The 23697-nt window shown below is 45.2% G+C and overlaps 1 protein-coding gene across 1 annotated transcript in view; it reads left to right on the top strand.

The window, feature by feature from the left end:
• LOC144506132 (phosphorylase b kinase regulatory subunit alpha, liver isoform-like) overlaps nt 1–23697 on the top strand; it is a 1103981-nt gene that overhangs the window by 1016194 nt on the left and 64090 nt on the right. Inside the window, exons 13-19 of the mRNA XM_078231960.1 lie at nt 2788–2895; nt 4325–4403; nt 7101–7235; nt 10270–10379; nt 10846–10990; nt 16719–16797; nt 17787–17965. Coding sequence (XP_078088086.1) covers nt 2788–2895; nt 4325–4403; nt 7101–7235; nt 10270–10379; nt 10846–10990; nt 16719–16797; nt 17787–17965 — 835 coding nt within the window. The remainder of the gene's footprint in view (nt 1–2787; nt 2896–4324; nt 4404–7100; nt 7236–10269; nt 10380–10845; nt 10991–16718; nt 16798–17786; nt 17966–23697) is intronic.

Here is a 23697-nt window from a genome sequence, read left to right as displayed (position 1 = left end):
CTATAATTTCCCGGATTTCTTTTGGAGCCTTTTTTAAACAACGGAACAACATGAGCCACCCTCCAATAATCCGGCACCTCCCCCGTGAATACTGACATTGTAAATATGTCTGCCAGGGCCCCTGCAAGTTCAACACTAGCTTCCCTCAAGATCCGTGGGAATACTCTGTCTGGTCCTGGGGATTTATCCACTCTGATTTGCCTCAAGGACCAGACAGCGAGCACCTCCTCCCCTTTAATCTGTAAAGGTTCCATGACCTCCCTACCTGTTTGCCCTATTTCCGTAGACTCCAGGCCCGTTTCCTCAGTAAATACGGATCCAAAAACCCATTTAGTATCTCCCCCATCTCTTTTGGTTCCATACACAGTCTACCACTCTGGTATAGAACTGTATAAAACACTGGTTCAGCTACAACTGGAGTATTGTATGCAGTTCTGGTCATCACATTCTAGGAAGGATGTGATTGAATTGGAGGGGGTGCATAGGAGATTTATCAGGATATTCCCTGGGCTGGAGGGTCTGAGCTATGAGGAAAGATTGAATGGACTGGAGCTGTTTTCCTTGGAGCAGCGAAGATTGAGAGTGGACCTGATCGAGACGTATAAGTTTATGAGGGGCATAGATAGGATGGATAGGAAGGCACTTTTTCCATTAGTAGAGCAGTCAATAACCAATTGGCACAGATTTAAAGTAAGAGGTAGATGGCCAAGAGGGAAATTGATTGTAATTGTACTTTGTGTATGGGTAGAAATGTTTTCACTCAGAGGGCGGTGGGTGTCTGGAACTCTCTTAGCATTTATAAAGTGTTTAGATATTCACTTGCACTGCCATAACCTCCAGAGCTATGGGCCAAGCGCTGGAAAATGGGATTAATGGAGTCAGATCTTTTTTAACCAGCATAGACACACTGAGCTGAATGGCCTCCTCCTGTGCTGTAAACGTCTATGAAATCTCGGAGCAAGGCACACCCAATGGAAGTGCCAGTTTATGCCAACATGATCTGGTTGAGGAGAGGTGGAGAGTTTGAACTGTGAGGAATGGGGTTTAATGGGGTTGATAACTGTGGCGCGAGGGTGGCATGAGATTGGCAATGTGAATTGGGCAGAGGGGGAAGAGAGAGACCATGAGGTGGTGGGGGGAAGACTGACAATATGAAATGAAATGGGAAGGTAAGGCAGAGAGAGGAAGAGACACTTGTGAAATCCCTCTGCCACCGTGATCCATGTATAAACAATCAACTTTAAAATGACAATGGGGTTCAGTGGAGAAAACATTTCCTCTGGCGGGTTTATCTAGAGGAAGGAGCTGCAAGTTCAGGAGTGAAATTAGGAAGCTGTTTTTTACAAGGCCCATGAAACCTGATTGAAATTTCCAAAACGGAGATTGATGAGCATTTGTTGGACCGAATAATGGAACCAAGGCGTTAATGGAGTTAATGCAATGGAGTTAAGTTACAGATGGGTTAGCAGGAGTGGCTGAAGGGGCTGAATGACCTCCTACTATTCCAGGAGCCATCCAATGATTCATTCAACTGAGTGTTAATAATACACCTCTACAAAAGCCCAGAATCTTCCTGCAAGAAATGAGGATTCTGGATCCCAAGGTCACTTTGACCTCTTACCAAATTTAAAATCTTTTCCCAGGAATAGGTGGTTCTGTTTATTCCTTCTCCCTGACTCTGTGAGACAATGGTTGGCAAACGACTGCCTTGGCTAGAGGCAGTCTTTCTCTCAGCACGATCCACCCCATCCTGTCCAGTAGGAGGTCACTGGTTGTTACCTGGGACTCCGAATTCTTGCTGAATTTCCTGTCATTCCCCCTGATTCAGGGAGAATCTGCGATACTGCTGCTGCTCTGTGTGAAGATGGCACAGTGTGGATTTGAGCTTGGAGCTGGACCCTCCTTTCTCACTATTAGGTTCCACATTGCGCTTACCTAGCCAGTCAATTATTAAATCATAGAATCCCCACAGCGCAGAAGAGGCCATTCGACCCATCGAGTCTGCACCCGCTCTCTAAAAGAGCATCCCAGCCCAGGCCCGCCCCTCCACCCTATCCCTGTACCCTGCAGCGAAGTCATGATGTGGAGATGCCGGCGTTGGACTAGGGTGAACACAGTAAGAAGTCTCACAACACCAGGTTAAAGTCCAACAGGTTTATTCGCTAGCAAATAAACCTGTTGGACTTTAACCTGGTGTTGTGAGACTTCTTACCCTGCAGAGAAGTCAGAGAGTTTGTAACGTGTTTGTAACATTCACACTCTGCAAAAGCAGGCAGCAGATAACAAAAAGATTCCAGTGAAGTATGTAGAATTTCCATAAATTCCTAAGTTTACGAAGTGAAGGATTTGACAGAATTGACCACTTGTATTGGGCATCATTGATGGCTATAGGGAACATATTTGAGTTAAATTTTGGTGAATTCCCATTGGGCATTTTTTCAAAAATTATTTGATGGGATGTGGACGTTGCTGGCAAGGTCAGCATTTGTTACCCATTGCCCTTGAATTGAGTGTCTCGCTCGGCCATTTCAGAGGGCAGTTGAGACCCAACCATATTCCTGTGGGTTTGGAGTCACATCTAGGCCAGACCAGGTAAGGATGGCAGATTTCCTTCCCTAAATGACTTTAGTGAACCAGATGGGTTTTTACAACAATCAATAATAGTTTCATGGTCACCATCGCTGAGACTAGCTTTACATTCCAGATTTATTCATTGAATTTAAATTCAATGGGGACTTGAACCTATCAAATGAGATTGTAATCTAACATAAACTTTGTTGTTTCCAGGTGGATGAAGAATATAAAAGCCCACATACTGTGGACAGAATTGTCAAAGGAAAATTGCCTCACATGTGGGGACAATCTTTATATATTCTCGGAACCCTGCTGGCTGAGGTACGCACCAATTAGAGCACACTAATAACCTTGGGATAGTAGTTCCTGCCTAGCGCCTGACCTTAAGCACACACTCCAGAGCAACCGTGGCTTAATTGAGGCAACGTTTAGCACTTTGTTTCTAACTAATCATGTAGCACCCTCTGAAACAACCTCAACAGATTATGAAAGTCCATTATCAGGTGAAGGCCAAGGTGAGGGTACGCTATCAGGTACAGCATTCATTATGCTTTGATCCATTTTAACACAGTTTGGATTAATATATAATCCAGGCAAAATGTTACCTTTCTGATGGTGGTACTGTTAATTACCCAAATCTCATCTTTAATTAAAAAATAATAATGTTCCTATTAAACAGGTTTCCAGTTTACGTATTATTTATTTTACGCGTTGTACGAACTAAAAGCTGCTATAATTTCCACCTGCTGCTGGGAGGTGTTATGGTGCACCATGGTTAATATTGTAAAATGAATTCACGAAACATCATAAATGGCTAGAGTCACTCTCTGGGTGATAGAAATGAATGCTGCTTTTTTCTCACTTTGCCTGGAGTTTCACAGTATCAGTCATGATGCTTCAGAGATGAAGCACATCCCTGGCTTTAATCCTTCGCGTGTGGGAAGGATTGGGACTGGCATGGGGTTTTTTAAAAAAAGGGGGGCGTGGACAAGTTGGGCCGAAGAGCCTGTTTCTATGCTGTAAACCTCTATGACTATGACTCTATGTGTAGTGTGTGAGTATATTTTGTCTTGCCCAGCTACATTACACTGAACTAATTTAACTATATCCTGCCCATTTCTCCAGCATGTTAGAACCATAGAAACCCTGCACTGTAGAAAGAGGCAATTTGGCCCATTGAGTCTCCTAAAGAGCATCCCATCCAGGCCCTCCCCTCCACCCTATTCCCATAGTCCCATGCATTTACCATGACCTAACTTACACATCTTTGGACCGTGGCAGGAAACCAGAGGATGAGGTAGGTCATTCATTTATAAAGTATAACTGAAATATTTAGGATTTGAAAAGCACAATGATGAAATCTATTGTAGCATCTTAGTTATTTTTCCTTTGTTTAAGTGGAACAATGCAGCATTTTGTGAAACTGGGTTCAGCTATGGGTGGAGAGGTATCTTGTGTCATTAAGGTCTGGTCACCTACTGTGGGAAACCTCCAGCGATCATGTTTGGCACTGAGAAAACGTTATATATTCCATAAGGGTTTAACAAGGGGTTGAAATTATTTTAGATAAAGACAATTGCTTGTTTTCCAGTACATTTAAAACAGATCCCATTTGTGATTTCCTACAGAAAGCATCTTGTGTCTGAGGTTGCTCGTTTTTTCAACGACAGGGCAGCAGATGTTGTTCATTCACCTTCAGCCAGTTGTGTTTTATTTTTCCCGTTGATTTGGGCCATGGTTTGTTTTGCAGGGATTTCTCGCCCCCGGGGAAATTGATCCGTTAAGTCGAAGGCTGTCAACCATTGGCAGGCCCGATGTTGTGGTACAAGGTCTGTCGGATTCTATTCTCCAACATAAAGCTTCAACCCTACACTGGGTCAAAGTGATCTTACTGGAAGCAAATTAATGTCCCTTTTAAACCATCCTGTTTTGTGGGGAAATGAATTTAAAGTTGTATTAAATTTTCTCTTGAGGAAAATGTTTTTAGTAACACCAGGTATCATATCAGCAGTGACTCCCTCACTGTTAGCATGTTTCGATGGGACCAGTAAAAACTTGCATTTCTTTAGCATTCTGCTCTTCCCAAAGGAAAACCTTTCCAGTGGCACACTAGTTAGCACTGCTGCCTCACAACACCAGGGACCCAGGTTCAATTCCGGTTTCGGGTCACTGTGTGGAGTTTGCACTTTCTTCCCATGTCTGCGTGGGTTTCCTCGGGGTGCTCCAGTTTATTCCCACAGTCCAAAGATGTGCAGGTTAGATGCATTGGCTAAGCTAAATTGACCCTTAGTGTCAGGGGATTAGCAGGGTAAATGTGTGGAGTTACGGGAATAGGGTTTGGGTGGGATTGTGGTTGGTACAGACTTGACTGGCCGAATGGTCTCTTTTCGTACTGTAGGGATTCTGTGATCAGGGCAAAAGACACAGTGTACTGAACAGGAAGAGAACAATGGAGAAATGAAGGGAGCTACACAGCGAGATGCAGAGAGGAAAGTGGAGCACATTGGGAAACATGCCACTGTGTCTTGATTCTTTATTACTGTCCTTTATTCTTTCATCACTGGATAGGCCAGCATTTGTTCCCTGTCTCTAATTGCCCACGAACTAAGTGGTTTGTGCCGCACCATTACTGAGGGCAGTTAAGAGTCAACCTACATTGCTGTGGGTCTGGAGTCACATGTTAGCCTGTCAGATCAGGTAAAATCGGTAAACTTTCTTCCCTAAAGGGACAGAAAACTGAATTTAAATTGATAAGACTTCAAGCCATCTTCCCAGAGTCTGAGTCTCTAGATTACTAGCCAGCGATAATAGCACTGCATCACTGTCTCCCCAGATGAAGCTGAAGGAGTGCTGTCCAAGGGGTTGGCCAGAAGAATGTCCACGAAGTTATGAAGATGTTGACCCAGGCTTCAGAAGCAGTGGAGGTGGAGTGAAGAGTGGAGTTGAGCAATGCAGCAGAGCAGGAGAGAGTTCTATGCCATGGTTTCAAGGATATAAATGTATTAGAGGTGGTTCAGAGAAGGTTCACTAGATTGATTCTAGGGATGAAGGACTTGTCTTATGAATAGAGATTGAGCAGTTTAGGCCAATATTTTCTCGCGTTTAGAAGAATGAGAGAATTGAGGTAAATGAGATGCTAAAGGGTAGATGTAGAGCGGATGTTCCCCCTTGTTGGACATTCTAGAATGAGAGGCTGTCATCTTAGGCTAAGGGGGGCAGATTTAAAACAGAAAAGAGCAATTACTTCACTCAAAGGGTGGTGAACCTGTGGAATTCTCTACCCCCTAGAGGGTAGTGACTCTGGAACACTAAACAAATTGAAGAAGGAGATTGATTGGTTTTTAATTAATAAATTATTCATCCCTAGACTCAATCTAGTGAACCCTCTCTGAACTGCTTCTAATGCATTTATGTCCTTGCCATAGAACTGACCTAACTTTTTAATTAAAGTCTGCCAACCTCACCTTATCTATTCAATAAGATCATAGCTGACCTGATTGTGGCCTTAATGCCATTCTCTTGCCTATCCCCCTTAACACCCACGAAACCAAATGGACAGAATTCCTCCGCATCCTAGATCTGCCTGATACGAATCACAAAACCAAACTGTACATTGTATCGAGTCTGCACCAACTCTCTTCAAGAGCATCTTACCGGGCCCACCCAACCTATCCCCAAACCCCATGCATTTTACCATGGCCAATCCACCTAACCTGTACATCCTTGGACTTTGGGAGGAAACCAGAGCATCCAGAGGAAACCCACGCAGACACGGGGAGAATGTACAAACTCCACACAAACACTGACCCAAGGCTGGAATTGAACCTGGGTCCCTGGTGCTGTGAGACAGCAGTGCTAACCATTGTGCCAGCTTGCTGCCCTCTATAGCCTGTCATTTTTTTTTATAACCAAGCAACGACAGTTTGCATTTATGTAGCACCTTTAACAATAAACAGTCATGAGGTGATTCACAGAAGTGTCATCAGGCACAACTGAGCACTTGGAGACATATGATAATATTGAAGCAGATGACCAAAATCTTTAGGCAGCTCATTCCCCTGCCACATTTCCTATGTTTATAACAGTAACTACACTTCAAACATGCTGCATTGGCTGGTTTGTGTTCATGAAAGGCACTATATAAATGCAGGTATTGCTTTCTCTAACAAAGCATTGTTTAAGTCAGTGTTTTCATGTGCTTTGACAAAGGGTCACCTGGACTCGAAATGTCAGCTCTTTTCTCTCCTTCCAGATGATGTCAGACCTGCTGAGATTTTCCAGCATATTCTCTTTTGTTTTCATGTGCTTCACCCTTCTGAAGTTGATGAGTATATTCTTTTTGATGCAGGAATGGTAGCAGCTTCATTTAAACAGGATCAGACAAGCTGTTGGGATTTTGTCCTCGATCTGCCACTTTCCAATCTATTTGAAAATCAATGATTGTACCCATGTCGCAGAAACATTTTTACTGAGAACAGAACGGAATTACCATTCCTGTCATTAACTGTTTCTTTCTCATCCGATAGTGTCAATCCTGGCAGAAACAGAAAAGATAAAGGACATCCTAGCAAAGCATAACTTGCACGTAGATGGTGTTTCTGACGTTCTTCCTATCAGAGTACAGCCAGGAAGAATTCTAAGCCACATCTATGCCAAACTGGGTAAGTGCTGCATAAACCCCATTTCATTAACAGCAGTTATATCTTTGTGAGTTAGGCACGCTAGTTAAACAGCCGCCCACAGTTAAAGACTGTGTGGACTGGATTTCCAGACTCGCGTACAATGGAAGTACAATCATAGAATCCCGACAGTGCAGAAGGAGGTCATTTGGCTCATTGAGTCTGCATTGACTCTTGGTAGGCTGGATTTCCATAGACACGCATGATGGGAGTACAATGTTTGGATCACGACCGGAGTCAGGAGAACAGAACAAGTAGCCTGGCACTGGGTGCAGAATGAATAATCCTGTTTCATGGATGGCACGGTGGTTAGCACTGCTGTCTCACAGCACCAGGGACCTAGGTTCAATTTCGGCCTTGGGTGACATGTTCTCCCCATCTGCATTTTGATTTGATTTATTATTGTCACATGTATTAGTATACAGTGAAAAGTATTGCTTCTTGCGTGCTATACAGACATACCGTTCATAGTAGATTGAACCAGGGCAGGACTTACTCAGTTAATAACAAAGAACAAAGAAAATTACAGCACAGGAACAGGCCCTTCGACCCTCCAAGCCTGCACTGACCATGCTGCCCGACTTAACTAAATCCCCCTATGCTTCCGGGGACCATATCCCTCTATTCCCATCTCATTCATGTATTTGTCAAGACGCTCCTTAAAAGTCACTCCCGTACCCGCTTCCACTACCTCTCCCAGCAACAAGTTCCAGGCACCCACCACTCTCTGTGTAAAAGATCTGCCTCATACATGTCTTTTAAAACTTGCCCCTCGCACCTTAAACCCCTAATAATTGACTCTTCCACCCTGGGAAAAAGCTTCTGACCATCCACTCTGTCCATTCCTCTCATAATCTTGTAGACTTCTATCAGGTCTCCCCTCAACCTCCGTCGCTCCAGTGAGAACAAACCAAGTTTCTCCAACCTCTCCTCACAGCTAATGCCTTCCATACCAGGCAACATCCTGGTAAAACTTTTCTGTACCCTCTCCAAAGCCTCCACATCCTTCTGGTAGTGTGGCGGCCAGAATTAACACTATATTCCAAGTGCAGCCTAACTAAGGTTCTATAAAGCGGCAACATGACTTGCCAATTTTTAAACTCAATACCCCGGCCGATGAAGGCAAGCCTTCTTGACTACCTTCTCCACCTGCATTGCCACTTTCAGTGACCTGTGTACCTATACACCCAGATCCCTCTGCCTATCAATGTTCCTAAAGTGTCTTGACTCCACTATCACTGCAGGCAGTCCATTCCACACCCCAACCACTCTCTGCGTAAAGAACCTACCTCTGATATCCTTCCTATATCTTCCACCACGAACCCTATAGTTATGCCATGTGGAGTATGGGGAGCAGCGTAGCTGACTATTCCTATTGATAAAGCTCAGGAGTCAGTATGGGCAGGATTTTATTCTCCTGTGCAAGTGGGTTTGAAATTAATCAAATCCAGCAGGTGGTCTTCCTTCCTGCCCACCCTGGGCCTACTGAGGCCCTTAAGTGGTGACTCATTGGCACAGTGCTCCTGCCAGCATTTTAGTTGAGGGAGGTGGTTCATGCCTTGCGGGTAACCTGGCATCTCTAGCTGCACGGAGGCTTCACTGCCCCAAGGTAGTAACCCCCTCTCCCCCTTTTACCCTCCCATCGGCCTCTCAAAGCTGGCCCCACCCCCTCAATTACCTCGCCAGGGGTCCCCACCCTCTCCCTGGCTCCAGGCTGCACTTTGTCCGGACTGCCTGCAACCCCAGCAGTGGCCATCTCTCCCCGCTGGCGCTACAGAACTGTTGGCCAAATCGATTGGCGAGCCCGTGTCGAAGGCAGAAGTCTTTTTGATTTGATTTATTATTGTCACATGTATTGGGATACAGTGAAAAGTATTGTTTCTTGCACGCTATACAGACAATTCACATATATTACATATATTGTACATAGTCATATATATTATAGAACAAAGAGGACTAGGTTCATAGCTCCTTGAAAGTGTAGTCACAAGGGGACAGGGTGGTGAAAAAGGCATTCAGCATGCTTGGTTTCATTGGTCAGAACATTGAATACAGGAGTTGGGATATCTTGTTGAAGTTGTACAAGACATTAGTAAGGCCACACTTGGAATACTGTGTACAGTTCTGGTCACCCTACTACAGAAAGGATATTATTAAACTAGAAAGAGTGCAGAAAAGATTTACTCGGATGCAACCGGGGACTTGATGGTTTGAGTTACAAGGAGAGGCTGGATAGACTGGGACTTTTTTCTCTGAAGCGTAGGAGGCTTAGGGGTGATCTTATAGAGGTCTATAAAATAATGAGGGGCATAGACAAGGTAGATAGTCAGTATCTTTTCCCAAAGGTAGAGGAGTCTAAAATTAGAGGGAATAGGTTTAAGGCGAGAGGGGAGAGATACAAAAGGGTCCAGAAGGGAAATGTTTCACACAGAGGGTGGTGAGTTTCTGGAACAAGCTGCCAGAGGTAGTAGTAGAGGCGGGTACAATTTTGTCTTTTAAAAAGCGTTTAGACAGTTAAATGGGTAAGATGGGCAAAGAGGGATATGGGCCAAATGCAGGCAATTGGGACTAGCATAGGAGTTAAAAAAAAGGGGCGGGCATGGACAAGTTGGGCCGAAGGGCCTGTTTCCATGCTGTAAACCTCTATGGCCTCTATGACCTCTACATAGGGATGAAGGAAAGTAGAGGGTGCAGAATATAAAGCATAGAACAAGAGTAAAAGATAGAATGAGTGGATATGCTGGGAACATCTTGCAAGAAGTCACCTCGCTCCAGCACAGTCTTAAAGTCTCACTTTGAAGCGTTTAATGCTGCTCCTGCTGTTAAATTATTGCAGGGCAGTTGATTTTGAACCCACCAATTTTATTTATTTTTACCTATTAAATCCAGCCCTATGACCTCTTGTTTGAGGTTTGGGTGGGTTTGATTTGTTTTCATCGATGAGTTAATGTAGAGAAGACTTCTCCCCTCATGTCTGGTCAAACAGCATGTGGAATAATTGTTTCATCTCTTGCAGGATGCAACAGGAAACTGAGACTTAGCGGACGGCCATACAGACATATCGGTATCCTTGGTACGTCCAAGTTATATGTGATTAGAAATCAGACCTTCACCTTTACTCCACAGGTAAGCATCCATATTGATATTGAGGGGGGGTCATTTACACTGCTTTGTGCTATACTTGTTCAGTAGCATCTATAACTGCAGCCTAAATAGTGGCTAATAATGCAGATACTTTCAGGTTAGGGTGTGGAAGGGGATAGTATGGGTGAGGGGGTAAATGGTAGAGGGGTAGGCTGGATGTAGGGGAAGGCTGGGTGTGGGGATAGGGTGGGTGAAGGGTAGAGGGTAAAGGGGTAAATGTGTGGGGTGGGTAAGGGGTAGGGAGAAAGGGGTGAATGTGTAGGCTGGGTGAGGGGTAGAGGGTAGAGTCGGTAAGGGGGTAGGATGCATCCAGTCACTGACTATCCCGTGACAGGATGATCTGGGCCAATTAATATTTCAAATTAAAATTTGAAAATTAAAAAATGTTTTGGTTTGGAAATGTGTGACGGTGAATGTTTAATCAGTTTCTGTTGTGCTTTTTGAAAAGTTTATTGATCAGCACCACTTTTATTTGGCCCTGGACAACCGGATGATTGTGGAGATGCTGCGCACCAGCCTGGCCTACCTCTTCTCCTGCTGGAAGATGACGGGACGTCCCACTGTTACATTCCCAATCACACAGAGCATGCTATGTAAGAGTTCATCCACTTGCAACTCACCTGTTGGAAACTACTTTATTTAACAGTCAGGAATACAAAGAACAATACAGCACAGGAACAGGCCCTTCGGCCCTCCAAGCCTGCACTGATCATGTGTTCCTTACTAGACCATCCACTTGTATCCCTCTATTCCCAGCCTGTTCATGTGGCTATCTAGATAAGTCTTAAATGATCCTAGCGTGTCTGCCTCAACCACCTTGCTTGGTAGTGCATTCTGGGCCCCCACCACCCTCTGTGTAAAATACGTCGCCCACATATCCGTATTGAACCTTGTCCCCCCCTTACCTTGAACTTGTGACCCCTTGTGTTTGTCATTTCTGACCTGGGAAAAAGCTTCCAACTGTTCACCCTATCTATGCCCTTCATAATTTTATAAACTTCTATTAGGTCGCCCCTCAAGCTCCGTCTTTCCAGGGAGAACAACCCTAGCTTACTCAATCTCACCTCATAGCTAATACCCTCCATACCAGGCAACATCCTGGTAAACCTTTTCTGCACTCTCTCCAAAGCCTCAACATCCTTCTGGTAGTGTGGCGACCAGAACTGGACGCAGTATTCCAGATGAGGCCTAATCAACGTTCTATATAATTGCAACATCATATGCCAACTTTTATACTCTATGCCCCGTCCAAGCATGCCATATGCCTTCTTCACCACGTTTTCCACCTGTGCTGCTACCTTTAAGGATCTGTGGACTTGCACACCCAGATCCCTCTGTGTGTCTATACTCCCGATGGTTCTGCCATTTATTGTACAGCTCCCCCCTGCATTAGATCTACCAAAATGCATTACTTCGCATTTATCTGGATTAAATTCCATCTGCCATTTCTCCATCCAATTTTCTATATAGATATATATCCTGCTGTATTCTCTGGCAATGTTCATCACTATCCGCAACTCCAGCAATCTTTGTGTTGTCCGCAAACTTACTAATCAGACCAGCTACATCTTCTTCCAAATCATTTATATATATCACAAACAGCAGAGGTCCCAGTACAGAGCCCTGCGGAACACCACTAGTCACAGACCTCCAATCAGAAAAAGACCCCTCCACTGCTACCCTCTGTCTTCTATGGCCAAGCTAGTTCTGTACCCATCTAGTTAGTTCACCTTTGATCCTGTGAGATTTAACCTTTTGCACCAGCCTGCCATGAGGGACCTTGTCAAATGCTTTACTAAAATCCATGTAGACGACATCCACGGCACTTCCCTCGCAATCATTTTTGTCACCTCCTCAAAAAACTCAACCAAATTTGTGAGGCATGACCTCCCTCGTACAAAACCATGTTGTCTATCGCTAATGAGACTATTCCGTTCTAAATGTGTATAGATCCTATCTCTAAGAATCTTCTCCAACAATTTCCCTCCCACGGACGTCAAGCTCACTGACCTATAATTACCTGGGTTATCCTTGCTACCCTTCTTAAATAACGGGACCACATTTTCTCTCCTCCAATCCTCTGGGATCTCACCTGTGTCCAATGAAGAAACAAAGATTTCTGTCAGAGCCCAGCAATTTCATCTCTTGTCTCTCTCAGTAATCTAGGACAGATGCCATCTGGCACTGGAGATTTGTCTACCTTAATGCTTCCTAAAACACCTAACACTTCCTCCCTTGTAATTGCGATTAGTTCTAACGGATCTACACATCCCTCTGAGTCACTGCCAATCAACACGTCCCTCTCCTTTGTGAATACTGATACAAAGTATTCATTTAGGATCTCACCTTCTTCCTCGGGTTCTAAGCATAATTCCCTTCCTTTGTTCTTGAGAGGTCTGACTCTTTCTCTGACAACTCTCTTGTTCCTAACATATGTATAAAATGCCTTGGGATTCTCCTTAATCCTGTCTGCCAAGGACATTTCGTGACCCCTTTTTGCCCTTCTAACTCCCTGTTTGAGCTCTTTTCTACTTTCTCTGTATTCCTCCAGTGCTTCATCTGTTTTTAGCTGCCTGAACCTTATGTATGCCTCTTTTTTCTTTTTGATTAGACCCACAATTTTCCTGGTTATCCACAGCTCTCGAATCCTACCTTTCCTGTCCTTCCTTTTTACAGGCACATGCCTGTCCTGCACCCCTATCAACTGCTCCTTAAGATACTTCCACATGCCAGATGTGGATTTACTCTCGAACAGCCTCTCCCAATCAACAGCCACCAAATCCTGCCTAATCCGGCTGTAGTTAGCCTTCCCGTAATTCAGCACCTTACCCATAGGACAACACTCATCCTTTTCCATGACTATCCGAAAGTTTACAGAATTGTGGTCACTGTTCGCCACATGTTCCCCCACTGAAACTTTGATGACCTGACCGGGCTCATTCCCCAGTACTAGGTCCAGTATAGCCCCCTCTCTAGTTGGACTATCAACATATTGTTCCAAAGAACCTTCCTGGTCACATTTTACAAATTTCTCCCCATCCTGACCCCCAGCCCCAAGGGATTTCCAGTCTATGTGAGGGAAATTAAAGACTCCCGCTACAACAACCCTATTTTTTCTACACCTGTCCAGAATCTCCTTACATATCCATTCTTCAACTTCCCGTGGGCTGTTGGGAGGCCTGTAGTATACCCCCAGCATAGTGACTGCGCCCTTCCTGTTTCTGAGCTCTACCCACAGTGTCTCGTTACATGATCCTTCCAAATTGTCTCCCCTCTGTACCGCTGTAATATGCTCCCTAACCAGTATTGCTCTTCTAGCCCCTCCTCTGTCTCGCCACTTATACCCCGGAATATTCAGCTGCCAGTCCTGTCCTTTTAACCAAGTCTCTGTCATTGCAACCACATCCAAGTTCCGCGCATGCATTAAGACTCTAAGTTCATCTGTCTTGCCCGTTACGCTCCTATCATTGAAGCAGATGCACTCCACTAAGTTCATCCTCCCCCAGATTGCTCATCCTCTTAGGCAGTCTTGTCTTGGCCCCATGCTCGTCCCCAGTCTCTACGCTTGCTGACCTATTGTTCTGATCCCTACCCCCCTGCTACATTAGTTTAAACTCACCCGAACCACACTAGCAAACATCCCAACCAGGATATTGGTGCCCCTCCAGTCAGGTGTAACCCGTCCTTCTTGTACAGGTCCCATCCTCCCTGGAAGACTTCCCAGTGATCCACGAATCTGAAACCCTCCCTCCTGCACCAGTTCTTTAGCCACGTGTTCGGCTGCACAATCTCCCTGTTCTTAGCCTCAAAAACACGTGGCACGGGGAGTAATCCAGAGATTGCTACCCTAGAGGTCCTGCTTTTTAGCCTTCTACCTAACTCCCTAAATTGCTCTTGCAGGACCTCCCTACCCTTTCTGCCTACGTCATTTGTACCAATGTGGACAATGACGTCTGTCTGATTACCCTCCCTTTTTAGGATGCTTTCTACCTGCTCAGAGACATCCAGGACCCTGGCACCAGGGAGGCAGACTACCATCCTGGAGTCTTGTTCGCGCCCACAGAACCGTTTGTCTGTGCCTCTAAGTATTGAGTCCCCCACTACTATTGCTCTCTTATTCTTCCCCTTTCCCTTCTGAGCCACAGAGCCCGACTCTGTGCCAGAGACCTGATCACCATGGCTTACCCCTGGAAGGTCATCCCCCCCACAGTTCCAAAACGGTATACTTATTTTGGAGGGGAACAACCACAGGGGATCCCTGCACTTACTGCTTCCTCCCCTCCCCTCTCCTGACTGTCACCCAGCTAGCTTCGTTTTTAGGTGTTACCACTTCCCGATAACTGCTGTCTATCACCCCCTCTGCCTCCCGAATGATCTGAAGTTCATCCAGTTCCAGCTCCAATTCCCGAAGGTGGTCTGTGAGGAGCTGGAGCTGGGTGCACCTCCCACAGGTGAAGTCAGCAGGGTCACTAATGGTGACCCTTACCTCCCACATCCTGCAAGAGGAGCATTGAACTGCCCTAACTGCCACCCTCTCCACCCAAACTCCCAACTGTCATTGGTCTGTGTTCCTGCTCTTTAAACTGTTGCCGCTCTGTGTTCCCGTTCTTTAAACTGTCGCTGCTCTGTGTTCCTGCTCTTTAAACTGTCGCCGCTCTGTGTTCTTGCTCTTTAAACTGTCGCTGCTCTGTGTTCCTGCTCTTTAAACTGTCGCCGCTCTGTGTTCTTGCTCTTTAAACTGTCACCGCTCTGTGTTCCTGCTCTTTAAACTGTCACTGTTCTGTGTTCTCGCTCTTTAAACTGTCGTCGCTCTGTGCTCCTGCTCTTTAAACTGTCACTGTTCTGTGTTCCCGCTCTTTAAATTGTCACTGGTCTGTGTTCCCGCTCTTTAAACTGTCACTGGTCTGTGTTCCCGCTCTTTAAACTGTCGCTACTCTGTGTTCCTGCTCTTTAATCTGTCGCCGCTCTGTGTTCCCGCTCTTTAAACTGTCACTGTTCTGTGTTCCCGCTCTTTAAACTGTCGCCGCTCTGTGTTCCCGCTCTTTAAACTGTCACCGCTCTGTGTTCCCGCTCTTTAAACTGTCACTGTTCTGTGTTCCCGCTCTTTAAATTGTCACCGCTCTGTATTCCCGCTCTTTAAACTGTCGTCGCTCTGTATTCCCGCTCTTTACACTATCGTTATTTTTGTTAGGAAAATCTGGAAGTCTAAGGGAAAAGGGGAGTGGGATTCATTGGATTGAATTAGTAGTCACGATGGGCTGAATGGCCTCAATGCATGTTTTTGTGATGGATATTACTTGTTTGGTAACAATTCAATAGTTTGAGATATTTATTTTTGATGAATCTTGAGTATGTACAGATTATAGTTACATTGATAACATCTGCAACCCAATGTCTTTGAAATATTGACACCTTAGATCAGTGATGGGCAATCTCGGCGAGTGAGTGAGTCGCCACCCCTTCATCCCAATGAGCCAGAAGATTGAAATCGGCCTTGTTCACTCACCCCATGGATAAAATTAAATACATTTAATACAAGCCAAAGGTTCCATAATGAGTTATAGAAAATGCTTAATCATTTATATATTAATAAAACTGTCATCAACTTCAAATGGTTGAAACAAAATATTTATGCTTAATTGGACACAGAGGGAGCGCCCGGCTCTCTCAGTCAATGTTGTGAGCAATCAGCGTGCACCTCACTTCACTTGTTCTTGCTTTAGTGCGTATCACCTCAGTCATACCGGTCGGGAAAAAAGTACATGGAGGGAAATCAGCAGAATGTGGCAACGGTCAACCAAATGTCTTGTGGGCACTCAGAATCCAAATTTGCTACCTACACATCTTTGGACACTAAGGGACATTTCTTTTGAGACTGATGGACTAGACTTGTACATTTTTCATTGCAGTGGAGATTCACTGTCCAAACAGGTCAAGATTGCAATATAGGGCTGTGTGCGCATTGATAGATTTTGTGTTCTCTCACTTTTATATTAAAAACTATTTCTAGATTTATGCAACTTCATAAAGAGTTTTCAATGATCTCCAGGATCCCCCTGGATCCCCCTGTGTTGCCAACGGGCCCTGGGTTTCATGCAGCAACACATCCTGTACTAAAGTCAAATGCAGTCATTCCTTTCTCAGACTGTTCTTTTCTTTACTAATCATTTCTCACATCACCTCAAGTGGAATTTTCTTCCTGTTCTCAACCTCCAAATAGTTTGACATGGGGTGAGTTAAGTTTGCCAGTCTTTGATTTGAAGAATGGATAGCACACAGTACTGGCCTCTATTTTTTAAACTGGCTCCGTTTATGTTGCAGCGGAGGATGGAGCAGATATTGACTCAAATATTCTCTGTACTCTTCGAAAACTAGAGGATGGATACTTTGGTGGGGCCAGGTATGAATTTTTACATCGATTTGAATAGTGGTTTGTGTTTTAATTAGTGGAGTTAATGATGAGGCAAGGCCTTGTTGGATGGTGTGTAGTGGTCCCTGCCTCTGAGTAGAAGCTCTGGGGTCAAGTCCCACCCCAGGACTTGACGCTGCATTCATTAACAGGTTGATTATCAGCATGTAAATCCTTCCAGTGCGCCTGATGGCAGATGTTAAGAGTGGGGGAGCTTCTTGGTCCGTCATACTGCAGAAGACAACAGGAATCTATCGGGAGGTGGTGGCACGGTGGTATTGTCACTGGATTAGTAACCCAGAGACTCAAGGTAGTGCTCTGGGAATCTGGGCTCGAATCCATATAATCCCTACAGTGCAGAAAGAGGCCATTTGGCCCATCGAGTCTGCAGTGACTCTCCAAAAGAGCATTCCACCCAGGCCCTCCTCTCCACCCTACCCCCGTAACCCCAAGCATTCAACATAGCCAATCCACCTAGCCTGCACATCTTTGGACTATAGATGGAAACCAGAGCACCCGAAGGAAACCCATGGGAACACGAAGAGAGTGTGCAAATTCATGGCAGATGGTGAAATTTGAATTCAATAAAAATCTGGAATTAAAGATCTACTGATGACCATGAAATCATTGTCAATTGTAAAAACCCATCCAGTTCACTTATGTCCATTTAGGGAAGGAAATCTGCTGTCCTTACCCGGTCTGGCCGACATGTGGCTCCAGACCCACAGCCATGTGGGTGACTCTTATAGTCTATCCCGAATGGGCCATTCAAGTGCTGGCCCAGCAACGTCCACATCCCATGAACGAATAAAAAAACCCACTGCAGCACTTTGCCACGTAGAATCATGGAACAATGCAATGGTTGCCAAGGCCCTCAAAGACAGCTGAAGATAATAATGAGTGCACTGTGTTTTGGATGGATAATGTTCTGGTGATGAAGTGCTGTACACTAACCATGATAATAATGTTTAACCTTCCAGAATAAAAACCGGCAAGCTCTCTGAATTTCTCATTACCTCGTGCTACACACACCTGAGTTTCTTGGACCCAGGGCCAGATGGCCTTTTGTTGGATGATTATCTCAGTGAAGACAGCGTCAGTCAGAACAATGATGTGGAGGAAGTAGTGTCTGTGCACGATTCCTGCTATAGAAATGATGGTAGGAAGCTTCCAAACTCTGGTCAGTAATTCTCCGCTTCCACCATAGGCTTGACCAGCACACTGGTGGAAAATGTTCGTCTTTGGTACAGTTTTTGGAAATAGCAAATCACAAATTTAGTTCAGCCAAAGATTGCTTTCTCTTTAATATGATAAATTTTAAAAGTTATTATTATTTGTAGCGAATTCTTAGTTTTAAGTAAGCTAAGAGATTTTGGGAGCTAATTTTTAACCTGCCCACCTTCTATTGAAGTCAATGGAGTCATAGGGTGGATTTTAATTCTTCCCGCCCAGAGACCGATTACCTGGTGAGGGGGGGGGGGGGGGGGGGGGAGTGAAGGTGGGCGGGTTGCCATGTTGGCAACCTGCCAGGTAAATCCTGGTGGACATGTCTGCAACTTGGATGGTTTCCTTCTACTTGGACAGGCCATGCCTAATGGGGAGAGGCAAGGGCCATCCACAGCCCACCCTAAATCAGCCTTGCCAGAGCTCTTTGGCCCCGATGAACCCGCCCCACTAACCCACTCCTAGGTTCATGGCTGATCTACTTCCTGAGCCTCCTGGCGTAGGGGCAGCGCCACTGTTGGTACTGGAGACATTCTGGTCTCTGGCTGGCAGCTGATCAGAGTGGGATATCTGCCCTGGCTGGATGGTAAGGTGATTTCATGCCCCTATGGGAGGCTGGGAGTCCTGTTGGCAATGTTCCCTGCACCAATTCAGCACTTTTATTCCATTGGAGTTTCCAGAGGTAGCAGGAGCAGCGGTTTTCATCTCGGATGTCAGCACCCCTGCCACCTATGTTACAGTATAGAAGGAGGCCATTCAGTCCATCAAATTCATGCTGGCTATCTGCAGAATAATCCAATCAGGCCCATTCCCCCACTCTACCCCTGCAGCTCTGAAAGTCTATTTCCTAAAGTGTTCATCTTATTTCCTTTTGAAATTGTTGGTCCACCAGCCTCATGGGCAGCCAGTTCCAGTTCACTATCACTTGCTGTGTAAAAATATTCTTCCTCACATTTACCTCCCCCCTTAACCAAAACCACTCTTCCCCCACCTCCATCGAAACCTTCAATCTGTTTCCCCTCTGTCATTGTATGATCAACCAATGGGAACAGTTTTTCTTTGTCTCTGAACTGCCATAATCTTGTACATCTCTAGCAAACCCCCCCCTCGATCTCCTTTACTCCAAGGAGAACATCTCCAGCATCTCCAACCCTAACCTTCTAAATTAAAACCCCTCATTCCTGAACCCAGTCGGGAAATCTCCTCTTCAGTGAAAGATAATGTGGGGCAGAGAGTAAAGTTTTTTAAGTTTATTTGTTTTTTAAAAAAGTTTTACATTTATTTATTAGTGTCACAAGTAGGCTTATATTAGCACTGCAATGAAGTTACTGTGAAAATACCCTAGTAAAGTGTCCAATCACACCTTGGTGATTTCTCGAAGACTGGGTTAATTTATAATTGCTCCCATTGTCTCTGTTTAAAGAACGTGGAATCATAATGTTCCATATTTACGCAGAGAGTGGTTCTTTACGCAGAGAGTGGTTCTTTACGCAGAGAGTGGTTCTTTACGCAGAGAGTGGTTCTTTACGCAGAGTGGTTGGGGTGTGGAATGGACTGCCTGCAGTGATAGTGGAGTCAGACACTTTAGGAACATTTAAGCGGTTATTGGATAGGCACATGGAGCACACCAGGATGATAGGGAGTGGGATAGCTTGATCTTAGTTTCAGATAAAGCTCGGCACAACATCGTGGGCCGAAGGGCCTGTTCTGTGCTGTACTGTTCTATGTTCTATGTTCATATCTGAGAAGGTTGAGTATCCGTGAAACCAAATCATAAAAAATAGGAGTAGGCCATTTGGCCCCTCGAGCCATTCATTACGATCAAAGCTGATCATCCAACTCAGTAGCCTGATCCCTCCTTCCCCCAAATCCTTTGATCCTCTTCGACTCAAGTGCTATATCTAACTGCCTCTTGAAAACATACAATGTTTTGGCCTCAACTGCTTCCTGTGGTAGAGAATTCCACAGGCTGACCACTCTCTGGGTGAAGAAATTTCTCCTCATCTCTGTCCTAAAAGGTTAACCCCATATCCTCAGGCTGTGACTCCTGGTTCTGGATTCCCCATCCTAGGGAACATCCTTCTTGCATCTCCCTGTCTAGTCCTGTTAGAATTCTATAGATTTCTATGAATCCCCCCCCCCCCCCCCCCGCCCCCGTTCTTTTAAACTCCAGCGAATATAATCCTAACCAATTCAATCTCTCCTCACACGCCAATCCTGCCATCTCAGGAATCAGTCTGTACACCTCAATTAATGAGCAGAGTGAAGGGCAGAAGGGAAAGCGGTGTCAAGGGGGAGGAGGTGAGGGAACATTCAGAGCAGTAGAATGTGTGAGAGATTGCCACACTGACCAAGAATTCATACACGCAGGCGTTACAAAGAACCAGAGGCACCAGAGAAGGTGCAAAAATATATTTACAAGCATGAATATCGATATCATGAGGCTGGTGCTCTTTCCCCCAAAAAAGAAATGACTGAAGAGTTAAAATTACGAAACGGTTTAATAGGCTAGATGTAGAGAAACTATTTCTTTGTGGGGAGCCCAATGGTTCTATTTAAAGATAAGGTAATTGCCAATAATCCAGGAAGGAATTCAGGAGCAGCTTCTTAACCCAGAGAGCAGTGAGAATGTGAAACTCTATCGCAAATAGCATTGATTTATTCAAGGGGAAGTTGGGTAATCACAGGAGGGAGAAAGGAATTGAAGGATATATTAACAGGGTGGGATGGATGATGGAGTGGGAGGAGGCTTGTGTCCTGTTTTTGTGCTGTAAATGTCCTGAAATTCTTTCGGATTAGCAGAGTCAGGTAAAGGGAGTTTTTAAAAATGTTATTTTACTGTGCTGAATTGGTATGTGAAATCCAGGTATCATTATCCTAAGTTCCCTTATTGCTGGGTTTAGTTTGTTCTAGGGCGACACGGTGGCACAGTGGTTAGCACTGCTGCCTCACAGCACCAGGGACCTGGGTTCAATTCCGGTCTACTGTGTGGAGTTTGCACATTCTCCCCGTGTCTGCGTGGGTTTCCTCTGGGTGCTCTGGTTTCCTCCCACAGTAAGAAGTTTAACAACACCAGGTTAAAGTCCAACAGGTTTATTTGGTAGCAAAAGCCACACAAGCTTTCGGAGCCTTAAGCCCCTTCTTCAGGTGAGTGGGAATCATGATAGGTGAGTTTCCGACTCACCTGAAGAAGGGGCTTAAGGCTCCGAAAGCTTGTGTGGCTTTTGCTACCAAATAAACCTGTTGGACTTTAACCTGGTGTTGTTAAACTTCTTACTGTGTTTACCCCAGTCCAACGCCGACATCTCCACATCATTCCTCCCACAGCCCAAAGATGTGCACGTTAGGTGGATTGGCCATGCTAAATTGACCCTGAGTGTCAGAAGGATTAGTGGTTAAAATTCTTGGGGTTGCAGGGATTATTGTTGGTGCAGGCTCAATGGGCCGAATGGACTCCTTCTGCATTGTAGGCATTCTATGAGGATCCTCTGATATTCTAGACTTTCTAACTGCACCTTTTTTTCTAACTGCTGGCTGGTATCAGCAAATGGTCAAAACACTATCTTCAATTCACACTGTCTTCTCTGCTGGCCAACTGTCAAACAACCAACATGCACCATGTACACATTTTTTATATACTTTTCAATTTGTTTTTGGGATGAGGGTGTCACTGACTGGGCCAGTATTTATTGCCCACCTCTAACTTCCCTTCATTTCAGAGGGCAGTTAAGAGTCACCCACATTGCTGTGGCTTGGAGTCCCATGTAGGCCAGACCGGGTAAGGATGGCAGATTTCCTTCCCTAAGGGACATTAGTGAACCAGGTGGGTTTTTACGACAATTGACAATGGTTTCATGTCATCTTTAAACATAGGGGCTGTATTTTCCTGGGAATTGGCAAAAGCCAGTGTCGGGCAGGAAAAGCAGCCCTGAAGCTGCCGATACCAGCGCTGGCTTTCTCCGCTGTATAGTTCCATACTTTTTTTTTAAAAAGCAAGGAGCGGGTCACATGATTCTCCCGCACTGCCAGCAACTTAGTTCCCGAGGATTGAGGCGCCAATTTTAAAGGCTGCCTCAGCATTAAAGTGTTCACCCTGGAACCACCCCATCAAATGTTGCCCCAGTACTGCCCCCCCCCTATACTGACTGGGAAGTGCCCAGGCATGACCCTCTCGCCCTGATTAATACCCTGTCCTGAGCTCCACTGCTCACTGGGTGCACACCTGAGAGATGGATTGAGTTTTATGCCATTTTGCCCTCACATTGATGTGGGAGGGGGTGGGAAGGGGGGTGGGGGGGATTGATTCAGACATTGTGGCCTGTTAATTATATGCTTCTTAATGCAAATGATGTTCCGCATGTTGGACCTCGGGAAATAAGGGGAGGGGGATAATCGCGACACATGTTCACCTTCGCGATTTTGCTGTTCTCACGAGATTTTTCCGTTTCCATTGCTGAACCTGGCCAACACGATCAGGAGTGGGAAATTCTGGCTTCCAATATGATGCTCTGTACCCACCTTGGGAGACAAACGCCCACTGCTTTACTATAAAGCTGCACCCAGTCCTGAGAGTGATATCTCTCTCATGAGTTACTGTCTGCTGTGAAATCAGATACAAAGAACAGTACAGCACAGGAACAGGCCCTTTGGCCCTCCAAGCCTGCGCCGATTATGATGCCTGCCTGAACTAAAACCGTATGCAGTTACGGAATCCATATCCTTCCATTCTCATCCTATTCATGTATTCATCTAAATGCCCCTTAAATGCCATTATTTTACCTGCCCCCACCACCCACTGTGTAAAAAACTTGCCTCACACATCACCTCTAAACATTTCCCCATGCACCTTTAACCTACTTCCCCTAGTACATGACTTTTCTACCCTAGGAAAGAGCATCTGACTATCCACTCTGTCCATGCCACTGAAAATCTTGTAAACCCCTATCAGGTCGCCCCTCAACCTCTTGTGAGAGCAAACCAAGTTTTCCAACCTCTCCTCATAGCTAATACTCTCCAGGCCAGGCAACATCCTGGTAAACCTCTTCTGTACCTCTCCAAAGCATCCACATCCTTGGATGTGGCGAACAGAATTATACACAATATTCCAAATGAGGCCAAACTAAGGTTCTGTTATGCTGCAGCATGACCTGCCAATTTTTATACTCAATGCCCCGACCGATGAAAGCCAACATACCATATGCCTTCTTGATTACCTTATCCATCTGCGTTGTCACCTTCAGTGATCGGTGAACATGTACACCCAGATCTCTCTGCTTGTCAGTACTCCGAAGGGTTCTACCATTTACTGTATAATTCCTACATGCATTGGACCTTCCAAAATGCATTACCTCACATTTGTCTAGATTAAACTCCCATCTGCCATTTCTCCATCCAAGTCTCCGACTGGTCTATATCTTGCTGTATCCTCTCCAATATCCGCAGCTCCACCAATATTTGTGTCATCTCTGAACTTACTAATCAGACCAGCTACATTTTCCTCCAAATCATTTATACATACTACAAACAACAAAGGTCCCAGAACTAATCCCTGTGGAACACTGCTAGTCACAGCTTTCCATTCAGAAAAGCACCCCACTACTGCTACCCTCTGACTTCTATGGCCAAGTTCAACTGTCTGCTGTGAAATCAGATACAAAGAACAGTACA

This window comes from Mustelus asterias, chromosome 17 (assembly GCF_964213995.1).
Source record: "Mustelus asterias chromosome 17, sMusAst1.hap1.1, whole genome shotgun sequence".
NCBI lineage: Eukaryota > Metazoa > Chordata > Chondrichthyes > Carcharhiniformes > Triakidae > Mustelus > Mustelus asterias.
The sequence above is the reverse complement of the archived record's forward strand: the minus strand, read 5'-3'. Positions and strand labels throughout refer to the sequence as shown.